The sequence below is a fragment of the Trachurus trachurus genome (assembly GCF_905171665.1).
Source record: "Trachurus trachurus genome assembly, chromosome: 1".
Classification (NCBI taxonomy): domain Eukaryota; kingdom Metazoa; phylum Chordata; class Actinopteri; order Carangiformes; family Carangidae; genus Trachurus; species Trachurus trachurus.
In genome coordinates, this window is record NC_139891.1 from 945,172 (window position 1) to 969,439 (window position 24,268).

Consider the following 24,268-nt stretch of genomic DNA (forward strand, 5'->3'; position numbering starts at 1 on the left):
CATTTTAACATTTAAAAGCCAGACTGGATATGTGTTGTAGATATCTGTAATTCAGTTTTGCCTAGTCAAAAAGAACATTTCAGATATCTGCAACTACATTCTTTCTATCCACAACTGTCATTTCAGATCCACAACTACGTTCTTCCTAGGACAAATGACGTCACTTTTGCCATTCAGGTGTATGGGGTTTGTCATTACAGATATCTACAATTCAGTTGCGGATATCCACTATGTGAATTACAGATATCTGTAACTGAATTACGACTAGTACGAATTCCAGTTTGATATATCTACAATTTGATTCTGACTAGTCATAATTCCAGTTCAAGATATCTTTAATTCACCTCAGTTAAAGATATCTACATGTCCCTTTTCGGATATCTGTAATTAAGTTTTGACTAGGCGAAATGACGTTGTAGATATCTGTAACTGGAATTATGACTAGTCAAAATGACGTTGAAGATATCTCAAACTGGAATTCGTACTAGTCGTAATTCAGTTACAGATATCCGTAATTCACATAGCAGATATCCGCAACTGAATTGTAGATGTAATCACAAACCCCATACACATAAACGGCAAAAGTGACGTAATTTGTCCTTGGAAGAACGTAGTTGTGGATATCTAAAATGACTATTGTGGATAGGAAGAATGTAGTTGCAGATATCTGAAATGTTCTTTTTGACTAGGGAAAACTGAATTACAGATATCTTGAATAAAAAATCCAACTATTCAAAATGTAATTACGACTAGTCAGAAAGATGTTGTTGATATCTACAATGTTAATTTCGGATAGTCAAACTTAGCTTTTAAATGTTAAATCAGCTTGCCATACATAGATAGCATGTTAGCAAAGGCTCCTGATGCAAGAACTGGCACAGGCGGGCCGCCAATCTGGCTTAGGGTCCAACTGGGTGTCATTAAAGGCATCGGAGAAAGGAGGCTTTGTGGCACATGGCAACTTGGGTGTTTCAAGTCTACAAGACACACATTCTCTTTGAAGGGAAGAGGATTGTTTGAGGTCTTTGGGGACACCCTCAGGGTAGCCAAATCAAATCTAACAGTCCATCTTCAACAAAATCTGATGAAGCCATGGCTGGTCCTACTAGTAGCAGGACAGGTAGGGAGTCCTGCAATGCAGACAGACAGGTTTAGTGAAGACACTTTGAAGGTAAACTGAAGAGGGTTGAATGTGCAGGTCACAACTTGTCCACCACAGTGTTTTGGAGTTGTTGGATTGTGTATTTAGTTTGATGAGGGAGATGTGGAAATAACAGTGCGTCTCCGTCTCTGCCCCGCCGATCTAAAAACATCTTGCACTGACAATTAAAGGTAATGAACCTACTCCTAAAACTATAGGGATTAAGGCAATAGGCGAATTTGCCAAAATGTTAAAATATCCCTTTAAAGTGTCTATGCCATCTTCAACTTGGCTTTTCATTTCAGAAACGGTCCACATTTTAAATTCACAGTTAAAGGCCTTACTGTTTATGTTCCTCCAAATGCCCTCATCACATGCAAACAACATCATGAACACATAAGAAACACAATTTGTAGTGATTTTGACAAATGAGGCTGTTTCCACTTGTGTACAATCAGTCACATGATCAACTTCTCTATGTTTTTTTCCAACCTTCAGCTACAGGAAGGTGGTCTCTAATAACTGTACAGCTGGAGTTGGTGTGCAGTACACGGCCAAGAGACAGCAGTGTTCCAGCCAGCCACCCAAAGGTCTCCACCTGGTCACCAGTGAGGGCACGCTGACAGCCACATTAGGCGCCAATGTCACCTTCCTTGTTTTTCTAGAGGAGGTGAGCTGTGTTCTGTTCTTCTGAAAAGGCTTATGGGCCTTTACACCACGACTGTTCAGAACAGAAACCTTCTGAAAATCTTAATTTTCTATCAGTCCATAGTTTTACAATAAAGTTTTCCCCTTCATCAGACTGTAACATGGAAGCAAAAGTGACATAACCCTCCTGTTGTCTCCTGTTCCCTTCCTCTACCCTTCCCTCTGTCCTTCCTTTCTCCCTTCCTTCCTTCCTTCCTTCCTTCCTTCCTTCCTTCCTTCCTTCCTTCCTTCCTTCCTTCCTTCCTTCCTTCCTTCCTTCCTTCCTTCCTTCCTTCCTTCCTTCCTTCCTTCCTTCCTTCCTTCCTTCTTTCCCATCGTCCATCCTTCTGCTTTCTTCCTTGACCTAATCTGTTCCCTCCCTCCCTCCGTCCATCTTTCTTTCCTTCCTTCCCTTTTCCTTCCTTCCCTCCTTCTTTCCCTTTGTCCTTACTTCTTCCTTCCTTTTTGACCCAATCTGTTCCCCTCCCTCCATCTATCTTTCTTTCATCTTTCCCTTCCTTCTTTCCTCCCATTTCCTTTGTCCTTCCTTCCTTATTTCCCTTCATCATTCCTTCCTTACTTCCTTCCTTCCTTCTTTCCCTTTGTCCTTCCTTCCTTGACCCAGGAGGACAACAGGAGGGTTAAGACACCACAAGCACTTCCCTGAGTGAAAACCGAAACACTCATAATACCATGGAGTGTTTTAGTTTTAACACCATGGGTGATTGTGAAGTTGTAATGATATTATGTAAATTCAGAGAGAGGGGAACCATTTCATCAATCAGAACTTGCCCAAACAGCCTTTGCTGCTCTTTACCAAACACAACAAGACGTTTATGGATATCTGAGTTCTAATGAACATACAGTTATCATATTTACAATGAATGTTGTTCTTGGCAATAAATATCAACATATGATGAATATGAACAAATTATCAAATTTCAAAACCTTAACAGTCATGCGGTCCTATGTCACACTTTTAAAGGGATAGTTCACCCAAAATAGAAAGTCCTCCGTGGCTTCTCTGAGTTACAGGGGGTCTCGGCGTAGCAGTGCATGTCCATATAATGGTTGCAAATGGATACCAACTGTCTTCGTAACAAAAAGACACACCAAAAAACATCCAAATACCTCCATGCTGCTCGTATGTAATGTCCGTCTTGTATTGAAGCCCCGAAATGCGAAATTGTCCCGGAAAAAATTAAATAAGTCTATATTTCAAGCTTGTTTGTAGCGGAAGCTTCTCGAAGCTCCTCTTCCCGGTTCGTCAAATTTGGACGAACTGGGAAGAGGAGCTTCCGCTACAAACAAGCTTTTTCGGGACAATTTCGCATTTCGGGGCTTCAATACAAGACGGACATTACATACGAGCAGCATGGAGGTATTTGGATGTTTTTTGGTGTGTCTTTTTGTTACGAAGACAGTTGGTATCCATTTGCAACCGTTATATGGACATGCACTGCTGCGCCGAGACCCCCTGTAACTCAGAGAAGCCACGGAGGACTCTGAAACTTCTCCCAGCCCTTAGTCCACATGAGGGTGAATAGATCATGAATGAAATTTCAATTTTGGGTGAACTATCCCTTTAAGTATACTGACCACAGTGCCAACCAAAGACTTAATTCTTACAGTGAAAATGTTTGGATTCTTTTAGCAAAAAAGAGAAGAGAATGAGTTGGCCGGTACCCTGGTCTGAGGGAAACATTTTATTCTGTTGCTCAAAACTGGCAGAATCCTGAGAGTGTTTGTCTCTGCAGGGCGACGGGGCGAGGACAAGCATCACCATTGACTTTGGAGACGGCCACGCTCTGACATACTCCAATGTGAGCTCCATTGAGGACGGAATTAAACACATCTACAAAGCTGTAGGAATCTATCGGGTGGCTGCCACAGGGGAGAACAACCTCGGTTCAGAGACTACCATGCTTTTCCTGCATGTCACATGTGAGATAATGAAGGCTTCTGTTTTGTATTGTGAATACAAGTGTGTGCGTGTGATTGTGTATGTGTTATTTATATACATATATAGATAGACTTCGCTAGACTTCTGCTCTTTCCCTGCTCTCCACTTTTTATCACATTTAGTTGAAGTGCAGCTGTCAGATTGTACTCAGTGTACCACGTTGTGTGCCTTATCTCTTCACAGAACATGCTCTCCTCCCATATCCAAACAAACAAGTGAGGTAGAACAAATCCCATTACACTTCCACTCCAGTCAGCTTATGCTTCATAGCCACTCAACCCAGAAGCCTCTGCTGCAGCCTCATATGTAACGAGCCTGACCCCACCCCTGGTGTATTCAAGGGGTGACAGATGTAACGGAGCTGACTTATTGATCAGGGAGTGTTGATGCCCCACCAATCTGTCAATCCTATGCGCCAGCCATACAAATAGAGTCACCGCAGGCTCAGCAGTGCCACAGATGAAAAATAACACACAGATGGCAGCCGACGGTCCCAGCGCAGGAGAGAATTCTGAAAAAAACTCACAAAACCCTCTTATCCCCAAACCGGCACCAACCTATAAACCTTTCCCTCCCTCTTTTGCTTCCTCATTTAAAATGAAAAAAAAAAAAAAACTCTTCCTTTTCTGTTCTTTTTGTGCATTGTGATGCAGTACATCGAGTTCATTCAGTGATATATATGTGTGCCCGCGCAGGTCAGCTGGAGTATATTCATCTCTCAGCTCCCTTTGTGGCAGTGAGGAATAAAGAAGTGAATCTGACTGCTGTTCTGTGGCCCAGCCAAGTGGGAACGGTCACCTATATCTGGTGGATCGGAAATAACACAGAGGTACATTCAGGACGTTTCTCTCTCTGAGTTTCTACTTATGTTGCACCTTTGTCCGTTGGCAAGTAAGTAGGTTGTTGACGCTTGTGCTCTTCTGTTTCAATTTCAGTTTATTTCAATTTATTTAGGATAGCCCCTTGAAATGTACCATCTCATTTTCGAGGGGGTCCCACATACAAAAATAACACAAAGACATGCATTACAATGATACACAACAGACAAAAAACACACTGCTCTCCCACTTCCACAGCCCCCATGCCCCGCCCACCCTGTCACAGGCTCTGAAGAGAATAGATTACAAAATACAAATACATATGCATACATACAAGTACATACACACATAGCAAATACACATATGTCCCCATAACAATGCAACATCAGGAGCAAAATGAATGCCACTGCAGTTTTGCGAACTACATTTATGCATTCAGGTTGCAAAATGTTTGGTACTCTTCACAAAATCCAAAGTTTGTTTCATATCATGGCTTTGAGGTCGTGGTTTTTGGTTTGCTATACATTTACCATTTTTTAAATTCCCTCTGGTGACTCGTGTCTCATACAAATGTTTCCTGTAGCCACCAAAAAGTGATGAACCTGCTGTCTGGAAGTTAAAAGCAGTGAATAACAAGTGCACTTTTCTTTTTTTTGATATTTTTTGTTGTGGATGAAACCTGGGCTGTAGAAGTTAGGATTATGCCCTCATGGTGCGCCCTCTACCAGGTTATCTGATTACCTCTCAACATCTCAAGATTAAGGAAGTAGTATGTTTTGTGTGAAGTTAAGCTCACTCGTAAAAAAAAAACATTAGTATAACTTTACTGAGACTGTAAAAATAGTTTCTAGATACTAAAGAGCCCACCATCTCTCTGGACTAATAGAAATACTGCACACTAGAAGCTCTGTGTGTCCTCATAATTGTACTTTGGCAAATCTGTTTGTTCAGCACCAGCAGGGGCTTTCCACAGGGACCAGCTTAGTTATGTCAGGTCATAATAAACTGCAGCAGTATTAGCATTTTATAGCTATAGGAGGAACAAAATGTGACGTGAGTAATGACAGGACGGAGCTGCTGGTGTCACACAGGGAACTCTCCGTGGGCTCTGATACTGTGTGTGCAGCGCAGGACAGATTGTTGCTGGGCTCTTTGTCAGCTCGTGCATGCACATGTGTGTATGCGTGTGTGTTTGTGAGTGTAGCAGCAGGCTGACACCTCTGTAGTGTAAATAACAGCAGTGTGAGATGTTAAGCAGCCATTGATAAGGACCTCTCTAGGGAGGCCCCAGAGTGACTCTTTCTCTCTTTCTCTCTCCGCTACCTCTTCTCCCACGCTCTCTCCCCCAGCAGCCAGTCATCACCCTCGAGGGAAGCGTAGCATACACGTTCTCCCAGGAAGGTATCAATACTGTCACCGTGCAGGTGTCTGCAGGGGATACCATCCTGCAGGACAGAAAAAACATCGCAGTCCACGGTAAGAATGTTCAACTCCATCTCCACTGGGATTCTGTAACTCTGTAAACACACTGATGACATGTGTCACCACATGTTCTTCTCATTATTAAAGGATTACAAGGTCTTGTTTCTGCTCTGCCTGACATCTTTAACATTATGCTCCCCATAGTGGTGGATTGTGCTCATGTTAAAGAGCTGTTTTTATTTATGGCTTCTTTTTTTAACCTTTATTTAACCAGGCAAAATCAATTAAGAACAAGTTCTTATTTACAATGATGGCCTGACACAGGGGCGGAGTGGGGCACCAAAATCTACCGGGAAAATTCTGACCGCACCGGCCCACCATCGGCCCAACCCCCCCCCCCCACACACACACACCATTTACATATTTCTGTACCGCTCACCGCTCAAACAGAGCTATGTGTCATTCCATATGGCAAAATATATGAGTGCCAGAAGCAAAAAAAAAAAAAGTGGGTGAAACAACTTAATTGGGGGTCTGGGGGTCCTCCCCCAGAAATTTTTTTGTAAAGGCTACACCATTTCCCATATTCTGGTGCATTTTAACATCCATGATTTTAACACATTGTTACTTTTATCTAGCAAAAAAAAAAAGAAAGAAATTACAGAAATACAGAATGTGAAAGAGCTGCAATTAGTGCCTCCCAAGCAGATTTAGCCTACTTAACACTGCTGACCATAAATTTACATCCATCATGTTTACTCCTTTATTTCCCCCTCTCAACTACTCTGCTCTGCAAATTGATTTTACTGACAGCGCGCTGCAAACGCCACGGTTTCGGGTCTTGTCCTACTCACCAACATGCTTCGGTGCCCATGGAGAAGACAGAGTAGCTGCTGCTGTGATGTGAGAGGTTCCGGCTCGTAACGGTACCGCGGTCCGCGTACCGACGCGCACTGGCCCACTCACAGTAAAGCACAGCAGGACTGATCAGGTTTGCTGGGTAGCTTCCGTGAGTCGTTCTGTTTTTAGCCGCAGCCGCTAGTTTAATGATAACTTTAACAGTGATAGGCTCACGCATTTCCCATTTCCCATGAGGCTTTGCACCATTCTACATTAGTTTAAGAACAAACAAACAAAATAAATTGCTGGTTATTTTATATTTTGTGGTCATGAAAGTTCTGTAACATTGAAGTAAAAATAATTAGATAAAGATAGGAGGCTAAACAAAAATCATTTAGTAGGCTGGATTGATGAGAGTCTGATTCACTATCGCAACCATGAGTGAGAGGTAGAGAGACATGAAGGGGTACAAATAATGGGTGGACTTTTAATTATGAGCAAAGGTAGAGCTTGGAGATTGTCATGGGGACTTGTGAAAATATTACTTTTAACTCGTGAGCACCACACGGCCACGCAGGGCAGCTTGCGGGCCGGCTCACTTGGGTTTATTGGCCGCCGGCCGACCGGGAAATCTCCCGGTCCTCCCGATGGCCACTCCGCCCCTGGCCTGACAAGAGGCATAAGCTTCTTGAGGGGGAGGGGGGCTGTGAAGGAGAAAAGATTAAGGTTAAAAGACACTAGCAAATATGCACAACTATACAAACATTCAGCAAAAACAAGAACATAAAAAAGTTAATAACAAGGATTTTTCAAGCATAAAAATAATTAATAGACAAGATTTTTACAGACATTACAGGATTCTTTAGAGAGCCTAAAAGTTGAGAGGATAAAGAACAGGGTTATCAGTAAGGATTATTTACAAACGCAGAAACACCAAAAGACAGAGTTAGTTTCAGTAATTAGTACCAACAGTGTGTCAGCCTGGCCTAGGCCAACGGCGGCAGGTATGGGCATTCAACAAGCAGAAACTGAGGAAAAGGGTTAAATAGTGGGGAAGCAGCTGCAAGAATCTGTAAAAAGGTGTGAGATGGCCTCTTTGAAGGCCAGGATGGAGATGAAGTTATCCAGTTTAAGGTGTTTTTGTAACACCTTAAACTGGATAACTTCATCATCGTAACAGATTATCCTTATAGATAAGTAATAAAGTAGCATGCCCTGTGCAGAAGTCTATTGGGTTGGCACAGTAATATAAATGATGAGAAACTGCTAAACATCACTAAATGGTGATGATGAGACAGGTTTCAAACAAACCACCACACAGGGCAGGGCGACAGAGCCCGAAATGTGACCATGATGGGAATATTAATATCACTCTATGGATATTGATTGATTGATTTTTTTCTTACCTATTTGTATGTCCTATTAAAGGGATATAAGGATATATCAGATAGATTATGGTATTAGCAGGCTTGGGATTTGTCCATCCAACTGTGAAACTATCAGGCTGCTCTCTATCAGATAGTTCACATCCGTCTTCTGATGACATGTCTATAGCGAGGCACATGTGGCCATAGATTTATCCTCCAGGCTTAGCAGCACATTAACCCAACTCCCGTGGAAGAGAGAATTAAGTCCAAGAGAGTTTTTCTTTTCTTTTCTTTTTTTACTCTGGCTGTAAATTGTAAAAAGCATAAAAGTTTATCAACCGCTTTTGTGTTAACTTTTCTTACATTAATGACATTTAAGATTATTGATATCACCTTTTGAGCGCTGCACAAGAATACACTTGCCTAAAGAGTTTTTTGTTTTTCCCATATGCAGCTCATACCATGCCACCATAAGATAGATATACTTTATTGATCCCAAGCTGGGAAATTACAGTAAATTACATAAATCACAACTCCGCAGAGTCTCGGCATATCATTCAAAAAGTACTGCACAGGGAATCCTTTATTGTGCTTACCTTTCTTGTTTATTTGTCCTAAACAGCCAACAGCCGTATCACTGCTGTTATATTAGTACATTATAATTTAAAGGGTCTCGGACATGTGATGTCTACTCACATTCTTGTCTTTCGCCTCCCACCGACCCTCCCAGATCCCCAATTCTTCTCACCATCTTCCTTTTCTCCCAGTGTATGGAACTTTATGCATGATTCATTGATATGGATGAATATCAAAATGTGAAGCCCTAAGATTGAGGGGGTCGTTTTTTTAAAGCCTGCTGATGTCATCAGTGTCTGTGTAAGAAACTACCCGTTCATTTGCATCGTAGTGGAGGAGACCAGAGATGGGATGTGGAGTCAGAAATATTTTTGTCAAACATTGTTTGTTCCACCATTTTAATCATTTCTTTTTAGATGTGAAGAATGTGAAGTCTGAAAATACATTTGTTAAATTTTGAATAGTTTGGGGTATTTTTACTGGGGGGGACAATTCATGTTTTTCAGAAATTTGGGGGGACATGTCCCCCCCCGTCCCCCCCAGGATCTGCACCCATGTCACTGTGTCACAATAAGTTGAGTCCTTCACTCTCATTTGCATTATTTATAGCTCTATAATGACTTGTAAGTTATTCTAAGCAGATACCTTGAGCTCAGGTGTCAGGCTGATAAACTGTGGCTCATAGAGATCCTGTCTGATGGTCTGACCTCTTGTGCATTTTACCAGTGTTGTTGCATAGATCTGAAATGATGGCAAACCTGCCAAAATAATGACTTGAACTTATCATCTAACAAATGTTAATAGTCGATGTGAACATTGATCTGTACAAGCTCAAACAGACTGAACTGTGTGCATTTCACACCTATTTACCTTCCCGCAGAATATTTCCGATCTCATCTGCTCGCCTTTTCGTCAAACCTGGACGACCACAACCCCGGCGTTGCGGAATGGAGGCTGGATGTGAGCCGAGTCATCAAGAACTCTCTGATCCAGGTAAAGCTCTCTCACTTCCTTTCGTGAAAACCATTGCTTTACTCTGGTAAATACTGTCACCGCCTGACTGGACCTCTGAAGGTGCTTGAGTGCAGCGTGACCTCCCAGAGGCTTGCGAGACATAAATCTGACTTTTATGATGATAAATGACAAGGCAAGAGGGAGAAGAGGGGGGAAAATATAGTTCAAGAGCACGTGGAATTCAGTGGCTTGCCTCACAGTCTGCCAGTTCAGGGCCATACACAGTAATGAGGTTGGATGTTGAAGTGCACAGAAGAATAAATGTCATTTTGTGCCTCATGCGTGTTCACCACTCACCTGAGGGGGCTCTGGGAGTTGAGTGCTTTGACCTGTAAAGTGTAAGATAAAATTCCGAGCCACACAACATGACATGTCAGGTACAGATTTTGCCCTATTGACGTAGTGATTTCTACAGCATCCTCAGAACGTCAATACATATCCAATTTGGAGGAAGAAGAAGCAATCTGAGCCTCGCTTCATATTTTCACACTTATGATCCTGTAAAATGAAAACTGATGCCCATAATACACTGTGTACACTTTTTTTTTAATGACAACCACAGCCTGGGAGGCAGACGATAACTCTCAGATGAAAATATAAAATGATAGCGCAAATCATTCACAACATTCACTGCAGCAAAGCCATGGAAGAGCAGGAACAAGAACCAGAGGCTCATGCAGGAATCAGTGAGAACAGAACCAGAATCAGAATCAGAATCAGAATCAGAACTGTTTTTTGCCAAGAGCAGTAAAGGTTGGTTTACAGCACGAGGAACTTGTCTTGGTGTCAGGTGCAAACATAAAAGTATCAATAATAGAATAGAATAAGAATTTAGAGAATTAAGAATTTAAATATATATATACAGCTCTGGAAAAAATTAAGAGACCACTCCCAAAATGATCAGTTTCTCTGGTTTTACTATTTATAGGTATGCGTTTGAGTAAAATTAAATAAAATAAAGATACATACTGCATATACTGTAGCCTATACAAAAAGGAAATATGCATATTATACTATAAATACACATATACTATATAAAAGAAGCTCATTAAATTGCATGTTTTATATTTGTTGTACATTCCTGGTGGGCTGAGTAGAACTACAACACATATCCACCACATGGTGGGTACGGTTCACCGTCTGATGCTTGGCTGCGTGGGCACATTATGAGATGATGTCTAATAGGCATGAACAGCCGCTCCTTACACTGTGAGTGGAAGACATTTCACGTCTCTTCAAGTGACATTTAGCAGGTGAATTATGAGTGTAAGGGCGGCTCTGCACTTGACCTTCAGTGTTTTACCCATGCTGCAGATAAAGAGAGGCTGTCTAACTCCATTCAGAGGTTTTCTGCTCCAGCTCATCACCGCTGTTACTAATGTTGTTCACAATAAAATACAGAATGACACTGCTACTCCTACTGCTCCAAATATGAAGGTATGGAAATCTGTGGCATAGGTTCTGTTTTTGTAAAGCAGGATTATTTCTGTCAGACACATTAAAAGTGCTTTGTTAATGTAATGTTTAGTATTCTAACTAAAACATTTGTTACCAATTAGGCGTGGTGTTACTGTACTTAGCCTATCACACCAGCCCATATGTTAACACACTTAGAATCATTTCCTGTTATTGTGTCTTGTGGGTTTCTTCACTTCCCAGACACTTCAGGTCTGTGCTTAATGAAATAAAGGTCTGCTTCACTATCCCTTCATTATAGGAATTATGGAGCTGTCATACTAATGATGGACAGTGAGTCAGAGGTCTGCCACACCCCCCAAAGTGCAAAATCTTTGTCAAGGATTTATGTGCAGGCACATCTCAATAAATTAGAATATCATGGAAAAGTGCATTTATTTCAGTTCAGTCAGACAATTCTGAAATGATAACAAATAATTTATTGATTGTAAGCATTGCAAGCTGAAGCACAGCATAGGTATCATTGAGCATGGCTGCAGCAGGTTTGACGTCAGGCTCTGTCTCGGTTATTCGTTCCCTGAATGATCTGGTTTGCCAGACATTACAGGGAATGAAGCAGACCCCCGCAGGGGATCATAGAGACAGAGCCCACAGGTGGATGATGCAGCAGCAGCAGCAGCAGCAGCAGCAATGAGATGTATGCAGAAGCAGCAGCAGCAGCAAGGGCAGCAGAGCAGCAGCATATCAGAAAATAGCAGCAGCAGCAGCATAGCCAGGGATGAGCAGGTGAGCTGGGGGGTTTAAGTAGCCCGCCCTGTTTGGAGGTGGAGGGCATGTGACTGATCAGCTGATCAGGATGGGTGCAGCTTGAGTTGTCTGCCTGAACTAGCTCCGCAGCCTTTGCATCATTAGTTCAATTCAAATAATGAAATTCATATATTATATAAATTAATTCCACACAGACACACACATATTTCATGTCTTTATTTATTTTAATTCTAATGATTATGGCTTACATTTAATGAAAACCCCAAATTCAGTAACTCAAAGAATTAGAATATAGTTAAAAAGTTCACTATTGTTAAAGGGATAGTTCACCCAAAATTCAAATTTCACTCATTATCTACTCACCTTCATGTCGACTAAGAGCTGTGAGAATTTTCAGAGTCCTCCGTGCCTTCTCTGAGTTACCTCCATACTGCTCGCCTGTAATGTCCGTCTTGTATTGAAGCCCTGACATGAGAAATTGTTCTGAAAAAATTAAATAAGTCTATATTTTAAGCTTGTTTGTAGCGGAAGCTCCCAGTGTCTCAGTTCACTGCTCTTACCGGCGGACCAATTTCTCATGTCGGGGCTTCAATACAAGAGGGACATTACAGACGAGCAGTATGGAGGTATTTGGATGTTTTTTGGTGTGTCTTTTTGGACGAAGAAAGTTGGTATCCATTGACAACCATTATATGGACAAATACTGCTGCGCGGACCCCCCGTAACTCAGAGAAGGAACGGAGGACTCAAAAAATTCTCACAGCTCTTATGGCGCATTTCCACTAGCACGGCTCGGCTCGGTACGGCTCGGCACGGCACGGCTCGGCTCGGTTTGGTTGTGTTTCCATTACAACTGAGTTCCACTAGTACCGCCGTGACGTCATTTACACGTCGCCGAGCAACGCTCTAAACTCTGTAAATATATAACTTTAGCAACATTTGAAACATTTTCAGGCGAGAAAGTAGTCGTTTAGATCCCCAACGTGTTGAAAATCTGACAAAATACCAGCTGTTTACAATTTTGTTTCAACGAAGTCGGCGTTACTAAAGCTAGCCGTAGTGAGCAACGCACTTCCGGTTATTTTCACAAAATAAAATACCCGTTGCCTTTTATCATAAGGAAAGCCATTACGATAGAATTGGTGCTTTTACTTTGTAAACAGGAAGTGAACCTACCCTCGCTGTAGCTAGCTTTAAACCGCCGTTTTGACTGCTCTCGTCCCGTTAACGGCATTTAACCATTCAATATGCCTTACCGGAGAGTCTTGCCAGCTCTCAGATCGGCCTGGTTCATTGTAAAACATTTATTTATTGATGTAAATGTGGTGTTTTCTGTGCGTACAGACCCCAAGGCAGTGCTGCTCTTCTGTCTAACCACAAACAAACTTCTGCTACAGCCACAATTGTTAGATTTCATCAATGAGACTAACATTTAAGAGTTTAACCAGCCGGTGGTAAACCTCTAAAAGCCATCGGGGAAGTTAATTAGCGGTCTGTTCTCCTCGGGGTGACGATGGTAGGCTGGCCGGCGGAGCACGTCAGGAGCCGGGCTGCTGCCTCTGTGATGTCGCGGTCGCTGCTCGGACCTGGAGCTTCACACTCGAAAAACATCGGGGCAAACTTCTAAACAGCCGTCGTTTGGATAAACTAACCGCACATGGGGATCTAAACAGTTACTTTCTCGCATGAAAAAATATTAAAACTTAATAAAGTCACGTAATAACAGAGCCAGTCTCAATATTAGAAATTCTCTGGTAACAGGCTTCAGCAGGAACATTTCTGTTGTCGGTCGTCGCTTCCAGTGACGACACTCATCGGCCAATCAGTGGAAGGCAGTCGGCTGACGTCACGTTTTAGTAACGCTTCGGCTCGCTTGGAACCAGGGCTGAGGTGATACCAAAAATGTACCCGGTTGCAGGTACTGCGTGCTAGTGGAAACACGCAATAGCGCGCCGAGCCGTGCCGTACCGAGCCGAACCGTGCTAGTGGAAATGCGCCATTAGTCGACATGAGGGTGAGTAGATAATGAGTGACATTTTAATTTTGGGTGAACTATCCCTGTAACTAATGATGTCACACTCTAATCAGCTAATGACACCTGCAAAAGGCCTTTAAATAGTCTCTTAGTCTAGTTTATAGCTACACTATCATGGGGAACACATATAGCTACATGGCATAACAACCTATCAACAAAAGAGTTCTAGTGTCTTTAGGATAATTGTATAAAATGACAGATTAAATATTTTTTGGCAGCGTATGATCTAATGAACCTGAGCCTGAGGTCAGCTAAGATGCTGCTGCTCATCATCGTTCCATCTGGATTCACTGCCAGCTTTGTCTTGAAGGGATGGAAAAGGGATAGTTTGACCAACATGCTTCATGGAGTTCCTGCTGGTTGTCAACAAACATAACACAGAGCTGTAATTCTTCTTTTGTTAAAAAAAGAAGAAAAAAAAGCAGCGCTACAAGAAGAACACAGTCCAGCACAAAACTCAGATCCAATCCATTTTATTTATAAAGCACAATTTAAATAAACACAAAGGTTTCCAAAGTACTGTACAGTAATGAATGAATGAATGAATGAATGAATTTTATTTTCGAACATGTATAAAAAGAAAAGAAATGTATGTAACTATTGTACATACAAAAGAAAGAAAAAGAGAAATTAAAAAAATACAATAAAATAAAGAGCTAAGACATAACAAAACACTGCACATTGTTCGAAAAAGGAGTGGGAAGAAGTACAATACTTTTTTAGTTTCCCACCCCTTTTTAACTACTCTTCAGTTTATAACTACACATATATCATAACTACATAATACACCTATATAAATATATACCATATATACACTTCATAAATATCTATATAAATATATAATTACAAAAAATAAAAATATACTACATACATATCCTCGTAAACATAAATATAAATAAATATATATAAACTATAAATAAATAACTAAGAACACAATAAAACATAATAAAGACTGTCCACCCCAAGTAAAATATCACACATGAAAATCAACAACCTGCGTAGCATAAAAAGTAAAAGAAAAGAAAAGTGGTGACAGAAATAGTGAACACTGTTGTTCTTTGATGCTTGGTGCTGTGGACATGGACTGAGGTTCTGTACCCAGCCTGAACCGTCTCTCAGACTCTTTTAACAATGCTTTCTCTTATCCTCTTTCAGGCTACAGGTGTGAGAGAGGATGGGCTTCTGGTCACCGTCCTCCCAGGTTTACCGACTGCAGCAGAGTTTTTCCTCCTACCTGACAAACAGCTAAGCGAAGGGAAGCCAGAGAAGAGCTCTGCTTATTTAGATCAGGTGAAACAACTATTGTTGACTTGCTTTCTAACATGCACCACTTTTTGTCAAGTTTGCTGCCTGAAAAAATCATCTCAAATTGAAGTTCCTCTGTCTTCCAGCAGATGTCAGTATTGATCCACTGACGCATGTCCAGAGTTTCTCCATGGGAGTAATTCTAGAACACGCCTGAGGAGTTTTTGCAATAGACTCATCAATAAACCTGACAAGTATTAACAAGTTATCAGGGGGAATGACTTTTAAAATCCCTCAAGTCACATCCTGTGGGGTGTTGAGTTGGAAAGCGAGGGGGCCGGAGTCTCCGACGAGCCTTAAAAGCCAGACAAAGAAATTGTCATGGTTGATCAGCTCGCTAAATCACCGGCGTATCAAGATGGACCAAATTAGCTCTGAGCCTCACGTAACAGATAATGACTGATAATAATGTTGGATCTGCTCTCTGTGGGGAGAATTCCACAGGCGCATGTAGGAAAGGAAAATGGGAAGGAAATCAATTTGATTTTCCTCTTCCCTGCTTGCTCACACCTGGTTGATCGCCTGGAAGGATCCTTTCCCCCTGCAAGCCAGTGATAAATCTTCATTCAAGGTTGGCATCTTAAAAGTGCAGAGTGTGCTCTACTTATTAGAATGTATAATAGATTTACTGACCCTGGTATACATGGGGAAAAAGGTAATTAGTCATATGATCTAAATTTAAATTGTTAAGAAGTATAAAGGACGGAGGGCAGAGGACTGGAGAAATTACTCATATCACCATTAATTTGGCAAACATGGCAGGTAAGATGAATGGAGCCAATGCAAAGCAAAACATGGGATTTATGGAAATAAAATTAAGGATTTTGTTTGTCTTCAGCTTGATTATACAGAGAAAAGCAGGTGAATGATATTTGAATATCACTTAAAAAGGAACACTTTTAAATTGTGTTCAAGGATTTAACCTCAGGATAGAGATTTATGACTGCGTAAAGGAAAGAAACTACATGGAGAAGTAGATTGGGAGTGAATGAGCTCTGAGTCCGGCTTTCTATAGTTTACCTTCAGGTCATTGTAATCTGCCTGATTTATATCAAAGTTAGTTGTTCTCTGTAGTGCAGAAGGTTACTTGCCAGTGTGCAAAGCAGCATTGTATGCATTATGCATCGCAGTGGAAAGGTCCTCCAGACAAAGACTCTTACATAAACAGGAAGGCTCACACGGGGTCGTGAGGTTTTTTAGGTCATGTTTGCTTTCAAATAATCCAATTCTATACAGCAGCCCATAATACATTAACGAGGTGCAGTGTTTAAGTGTGTCTGAGTTATGTCCACTCAATTCTAATGCACTTTTGATAACGTATTGCAGCTGTAATCTCCTTTAATTAATGTTGATGGGAGTCAATACTGTCCATGTGACAACTCTTCCTTCCATCCCTTCTGTTCCCATGGACATGATATTTTAGTAACCCAATTGTGCAGTATGGAACCTATTCATATTGGCCACAACAATTAACTTGGACTCAAAGTGGTCAGAAGTGAAAGTTGGCCATGGATTCATTTAACTGACTACTAAAAAAGCTCCATGCATGCTGCGTGTGTAAAGAGGCAAGTGTTTGCAAACATATTTGACATATTTTCATATATATATATGATATACTGTATAAGTGAAAATAGTTGCGTGTTCACCCATGTTGTCCCCAAGGAGCAAGTGTCACAACAACAATGTGGTGTATGATAAGTATGTTGTTTTTCCTTCATCTTTCATATCTTGATCATCATCTCTTGACTCCTATACAGATTTATCTTGTAATTTGCCCGAGGGGTCCTGGGTCCCAAAGTGGGAACCACCTGCATGGCTTTTTCTTATATTTTTTTTATTTATTTATTATGATGGTACTTCTATTTTTTTCTCCACCCCCACCCACACACTGACCAGGCAGACATGCACCAGAACACATACAGTAATTCTGTCAAGGGCAAGTGACGTTTAGACTGATGTTTCAGTCGTACATTATAAAAAAGAGTCATTTCTCCAAAGACTAATCAGAACTACAAACAAATGTCAGTAGTTCCATTTTGTTGTAATGTATCTGTACAACATGAAACTATATTGTGTGTCCTTGTTTGCACCAACAGCTCTCTGAGGTTTTGCTCAGCGCCTTGAATCAAAATCTTGTCCAGTTCACATTGCGACCAGGCGTCCAAGTCACTGTGTATGCAGCTCACCTATCAGCAGGTAAACACACACAGCTCACAGCCTCACACTCATGACCTATTGTCTGAGGTTCAGTCAAAAAGTGTGAATGTGAATGTGTATGGATGTGTATGTGGTGGTGGTCGGAGGGGCTTACAGTACCATCACCGGTGTGAACAGGGTATGAATGAATAATGGTTTGTGTAACACACTTTAAACATGCAATGGACAAGTGCTATACTGTATAAATCCAAGCCATTGTTAGTATTCATACACATCATGTAACTATAGAGAGCATCCAGAGAGCAAGCATCATCACTTATTGGGGATGCTGCTACTGTCCTAAACAGGTTTATAAGATCAGGTGTCGGAGAGATCCACACTAGGGGAGAGTGGGGTAAAGTGAGACATTTTTTACATTTGCTCCCCTCCAAGCGAGCTAAAATGATTTATCAGTAAAATTTACACATTTCCCATTAATTCAGGATGTTGCCTAGCAATGGAAATGATCAGAGTGCATTTAGAACGAAGGACAGTGAAAATATGATTGTTTGAAAAAAAGTGGTCTTGTGTCTCACTTTACCCCAGCTCAGGGGTAAACTGAGACAGACTAGAGAAATCAATGGGGTAAACTGATCCACTTACTTTTTCCACTCTGAAACTCCCATAACAACACATGTTGTAACAGTTAGAATCCTGACAGCTAGCTTGACAACCACACTCCCCAGAACTAATGTCGGACTAGTAACAGAATCATGGGGATTGGTCAATTAAGCACTTTTTTTTTCTCAACACAAAGTTACTCAAGAACAAAATCAAATACAACACAGAATGTTTTAATTAACATTCAAATGACAGGTAGAACCAGTTAGATAGTCTGGGGGTCAGATTGTAGGCCCCGACAATTGTGACCATTTTGATCCTCTTGTCCTCTTGTGTGTGTTGGGAGCCGACAAAGTGGAATGTGACTAAAATTGAGTTAATTAACCAACCAACCAAAGAAGTGAGCTGACTGAGAGCACATAGCATAACAAAGCAGTGTGGCTACAGATCATGTTTGATCACGTGAGATTTCTGGCTTGGGGGACGAGATTCTAGTGTAAATCTTTGTGTGTCTTGTGCTGACAGTCTCACTCATGGATTTATTATAATACATCCATGGTCTCACTTTACCCCGCAGCATTTGTCTCACTTTACCCCAACACCCCCATTTTAGAAAAAACGACCTCTCTTAGAAATTCAGGCTAATTTTCAGCCAGCATCATCACATGGTTTTATGTGTTGGTAGTTCATCATCATGTATCATATAAGTTTTTCTACCTGAATCAATTTTCTTTGGCACAACAGTTGATTAAGTTGACAGCAAGAAAATTTACTTTTACATGCAAAAATCATATTTTTGTGAAAAAAACATGCTTTCCACAGCATCATGAGGTCCTCTCCTTCATGACCATGGGGAAATGGAAGGGGCTTGAAAACATAATGGTCACATGACCATAAATGTGTTCCGTTCTCTAGATACAGGGGGTGTCTCACATTACCCCACTCTCCCCTACTGTGATTTACACATGTGATCCTGTTCACTGCATTACTCTGCTGAGTGATAATACGGGTTGTGTTGTTGCAATTTTCAGTCTCTGTGGCTCTTGTCTTCCTGTCTCTGCAGCGCCCCTAGTGGACACCAGCGAGAACCACAGCAGCTCTGCTATGCTAATGCTGCTATCAGTAGTGGTTGTGGGTTTAGCTGTGTTTGTCATCTACAAATTCAAGAGGTAAAGTGTTCATGAAAATGTCTCACGTCTATAAAGCAGTCACGATGTACGTGATGAGGAGGCGGTGAAAGGTGTTGAAGCATCCTGACAGCTCCCAAAACAAAGCAGCCTGTGAGGCTAGAGAGAGAGGGGTGATAGCTGCCTGTCAAACGTCTAAACTGCCGTACCCGGCGCTCTTTAGTAAAGACTTGGATTTTTCATCGCACATCTGTGGGGATCCTGTGGAAATTCTTTTGTCAGGTCATTCTTTCCAAAAGAAATGTCAGTCAGCCTTCAACCGCTATCAATATTAAGCCCTTTGAATGTAGACAGGCGAAAATATCAAATTACATCTCCTCGCCAAGGTGCACTTCAAAGGAAAAGGGCACAAAGGGTCATGAATATTTACCACCAAGCATAGGCAGAAGAAAACTTCAGATTCACAGATTCTTATTGCTTTTAGTATTTCTGGGGCACTGTCTATCGGATTCAGAAAACATCTTCATTAATTTGACAACACAGGTGCTGCAAATACACACAACAGAACCACATTTTTAAAACTTTATAGTGTCTCCTGGAAACACGTCTGTTGTGCTGACTATTTGCAGGGCAATCATACCGTAGATGAATGCTTTCTGATGTTTTTTTTATGTTTGTTTTTTCTGTGTTAACGCACGCTGTACCAGCCCCGGTACGGCTCCAGTAGGTGGCGCTAGCATCAGTTACTCCCGAACATTTTTAACAGCAGCCCTTAAAGCAGATATCAGCTTCACGGCCGTTTCGGCTAATGCTGCGTTCAAGGCAGGCTTTTGAAACCGTAAGTTACAGCTTCAAGTCACAACTACGACTTGGTAGCGTTCCAGGTAACCCGTAGCTCGTGTTTTTACCATCCTGTTGTCTGTGAAAGTTCCCTATAACGGCCACTCGTAACTTCCGACCCGTGAACTCGTACCAGATCGAACTGGTATGACTTCACAGGAAGGAAAAACACAAAGTACGAGTTTCTTTGAACGCACCATGAGTTAGCAGCCCCCGCCCTTGTCAGGCATCAATTGGTCCTCGTGCTACGTCACCACATTCACGCGCATCCCTTGGCTGCACACACAGCCCTTCATGCCGTTCTCTCTCCTCATTGGATAACACTTGTATCCCACAAGGAAAATTTTCTCCTCGGGTTACAGCAGAGCAGAGTGACGGAGAGACTCGTGTTTAGGCTGAAATACTTCATGTAAGTGATTGCTGACGGAAAATAGGACTATTTAGGACTTATATTAACAAAAACATTCCACTGATATCTGCTTTAAGCATATATACATACATTGTTAGAAAGCTTAGATCGCCCCGATCAATTCAAGACCACCCATGAATTTTTTGGTTGCTCACAGCCCTAACAGGATTAGCAGTTAGGTCGGCTTCTCAAAAACCAGGAATGTATTATTTATTTATTTAGCCTTTATTTAAGGTCGCATAGAAATACACAATGTAGATAGGCGTATATTTCTACAATCCACTGCTTTCAGGCGTGCGCCCTCTACTGCGCGCCAGGAGTTTAGCGGTTGTATTTTTTTGACATGAAATTTGGACTTCAGGAAGCCAAGACCTGTGGCTGTGGCCTAATTGTGTCTATATCCTGCTAAGAGCTCCCTGAATGTCTGTACCCATGTCATTCTATAGGCAAACCTATGGGCGGGGAAACAATTTAATCATTCTAACCTTTGCCATTTTTTGTCAGTAAAGTCACAGAATCACAAAAACACTTTAACAGTAATCCTGAGAGTGTTACCTTTACAATGATACCAGGCACATCTCTGAATCTTAAACTATCTGGGATCTGTGCTGCTCACAACTTGGGCATGGCGTTATGGCAAAAAACATAAAAAAATAGGGGCGTACCTTAACTGGTTAATGTGTTTTCTCAAGTTGTAGTATGTTGAGCTGTCAATTAGCTCAATTCTATCATTAGAAGGCACAAAGCATTTGCTGCTGCCCCCCCCTCTTTGTGTTTTTGCTGTTGTCTTTATCCCTTTACCTCACTGTAAATCTTTTCTCAAGGAAGATCCCAGGCCTCAACGTCTATGCGCAGATGCAGAATGAAAAGGAACAAGAAATGATGAGTCCAGCGGATCCAACAGAGACCACGGCCGGCTCACAGCGGGACCTGGTGCATTCTTTGGAGATTCTGGACACAGAGTTTAACACACGGCCCGTCGGTGAGTATCCAGTCATGGTTTGTCTTTTATCTGTGGCAGACATTTTCATTTTATTATTTCTCCATTACTCATTTCATACCATGGATTCAATTGCTGTTGTTTCGTCAGTCTCACCCCATGCTCATTGTTGTGTGTTTCTCAGAAGTGAAACGGTCCAGTCAGGGGCCGAAACAGAGCTAAATGAGTATGATGGAAAGAGCAGCTTCTTGTGAGTAGCACAATTAACACATTCTCTCCTTTAATCACCTGAAAATACATATGTGTGACCACTGAAAGGAAGCCAGTCTAATATCAAGTCTTTACCAGTATGTCCCACCAAGGCAAGGCATGGCAATTTTATTTGTATAGCCCGTTTCTACAAAGAGTCTCAAAAGGCTTTACATGGCATCATAACAATAGACCCTCAGGCGGCCGCCCCATGTAGAGGCTACAGTCCTCAACGCAGGCGTCCCCGGTTCGAATCCCGCATCGGGCAGACCTTTCCTGCATGTCATTCCCCCTCTCTCTGTCTCCCCCTTTCCTGTCTATCTCACTATGTACTATCAAATAAAGGCAAAAAATATACTAAAAAAAACACACAAAAAAACAATAGACCCTCACATCGACTGAGGAAAAACTCCATAGAAAACCCTTTTACAGTAACAGGGGAGGAGAGGAGGAGAGGAGAGGAGAGGAGAGGGGAGGAGAGGAGAGGAGAGGAGAGGAGAGGAGAGGGCTCTGTGTAACCAGATGTGTCCCCAGCAGTCTAAGCCTATAGCAGCGTAGCTATAAAATGGTTCAGAGCTACATGAACCAGCCCTAACTAAAAGCCCTGTCATAAAGGAAGGTCTTAAGTCTAGACTTAATAGTCCAGTAATTTTAGGCCAAAAAAGGGGTCAACGTTAAACAAATTGCAACAGAAGCAAACTCAACTGATTTTGTATCCTCAACATGTCCTGAGTGAGGGAAAAAAAGCCCCGAAGAATCCCATTAGGGGAAAGTTTTGAAAAACACCCAAACATATCCCATTTATACGCATATAAAAAAATTTTTTCACATGAATAGGGTAAAATTTTTAACCTTTAGATATCTCCATGAAAATTACTGAGTTGATTACTTACATTAAGACAAACAAAAAATGTATTACAAGTTTTTTGAAATTCTTTGTTAACATGAACAAATTTGCATAAATCAATATAAATTTGCATAAATTGCACCGTTTTGACGGCACATGTATAGATGAAGTTGCTGTGGTGGTACCGGCATGAAAATTGGAATGAGTTGACTCCATCCGTCAACCGACACGAAACCACTTTAAATTTCAAGATGACTGCAATTTTTCAAGACAGCCACATCCTTAGTAGAGCAGGTATGACACGCTCCGTCTCTATTAATGCTCATGGGCCTAAATTGGTTCCATTCCTTAAGCTTTTTAACTGTAATATTAACAAGATTGAACAAGACATTTTCACCTGCTCTACCCAATGTTTAGATCAGGTGCTGTATGTATGCAAATTAGCCATACGTAATTGGATTATGCACTGTTGGCTCATGTCATACCTGCTCTACTAAGGATGTGGCTGTCTTGAAAAATCAACCAAAACCCGGCCATAGCAGCGTATTTCAGTTTGTGCGAATCTTAAATTTTTTTTACAGTCATCTTGAAATTTAAAGTGGTCAACTTGTCGGTTGACGGATGGAGTCAACTCATTCCAATTTTCATGCCGGTACCACCACAGCAACTTCATATATACATGTGCCGTCAAAACGGTGCAATTTATGCAAATTTATGCAGATTTATGCAAATTTGCTCATGTTAACAAAGAATTTCAAAAAACTTGTAATACATTTTTTGTTTGTCTTAATGTAAGATATCAACTCAGTAATTTTCATGGAGATATCCAAAGGTTAAAATTTTTACCCTACTCATGTGAAAAAAATGTTTTATATGCGTATAAATGGGATATGTTTGGGTGTTTTTCGAAACTTTCCCCTAATGGGATTCTTCGGGGCTTTTTTTCCCTCAATCAGGACATGCTGAGGATACAAAATCAGTTGAGTTTGCTTCTGTTGCAATTTGTTTAACCTTTTATCATAAAATGACTGGACTATAAATGTAGTTAGAGTGTCTGCCTCTTTGACCCATGGAGAGAGCTGGTTCCACAGTAAAGGAGCCCGGTAACTGAAGGCTCTACCTCCCAGTCTGTATTTAGAGATGCTGGGAGTCACTACCACCCCACACATCAACTTCAGTACAGTTTGGCAGTCTCTGGAGGACACTACTACACATATTACACTATACATAGGTTTACTGTATGTGTGTAAGTTAAGTTGAGATAATTATAAGGCTGTCTTTAAACTATAAGGTTCAAGTGGCCCAATTCCGATTTTTCCCTCTCAAGTGACCCAGATTGGATCTGTAACATGAACGTGGAAACAGAACAAATATGCATGGAATCGGATATTGTCAGATCAGATCCAGGCCCCCGTCATATGTGGAAATAATTCCTGTGCCCACACATTTCACTAAACCTCTATAGCCCGTGATTGACATGCGGGGCTGACCTGGACTACCATGGCCAGCTGTGGCCAGCTGTGGTCACTGTCACAGGAGTTCTTGTTTTCACACAACATTCATTTATCTGCGGATCCAGGGCAAGAAGGGGTGTAAAAGAGAGAAAACTGAAACCGATTAGAAATCAAGAGAGGAAAAACAAATAATGAACACATATGTGGCCAAGAGGCTTTGTCCAGTCCTCACTACGTGAACGACAGAGGAGCGGACGGTGGCACAACTGTCACCGTCACTGCACATGTGACAA

At 41.5% G+C, this 24,268-nt stretch overlaps 1 protein-coding gene across 1 annotated transcript in view; it reads left to right on the forward strand.

The window, feature by feature from the left end:
• Window positions 1–24,268, forward strand: part of sorcs1 (sortilin-related VPS10 domain containing receptor 1) — a gene marked incomplete at its 5' end in the record, with an annotated part of 227,137 nt that overhangs the window by 198,854 nt on the left and 4,015 nt on the right. Inside the window, 9 exons of the mRNA XM_083980323.1 lie at window positions 1,640–1,811; window positions 3,586–3,772; window positions 4,487–4,620; window positions 5,962–6,085; window positions 9,695–9,807; window positions 15,203–15,337; window positions 17,449–17,548; window positions 19,173–19,278; window positions 21,310–21,467. Of these exons, the coding sequence (XP_083836449.1) occupies window positions 1,640–1,811; window positions 3,586–3,772; window positions 4,487–4,620; window positions 5,962–6,085; window positions 9,695–9,807; window positions 15,203–15,337; window positions 17,449–17,548; window positions 19,173–19,278; window positions 21,310–21,467 (1,229 nt within the window). The remainder of the gene's footprint in view (window positions 1–1,639; window positions 1,812–3,585; window positions 3,773–4,486; window positions 4,621–5,961; window positions 6,086–9,694; window positions 9,808–15,202; window positions 15,338–17,448; window positions 17,549–19,172; window positions 19,279–21,309; window positions 21,468–24,268) is intronic.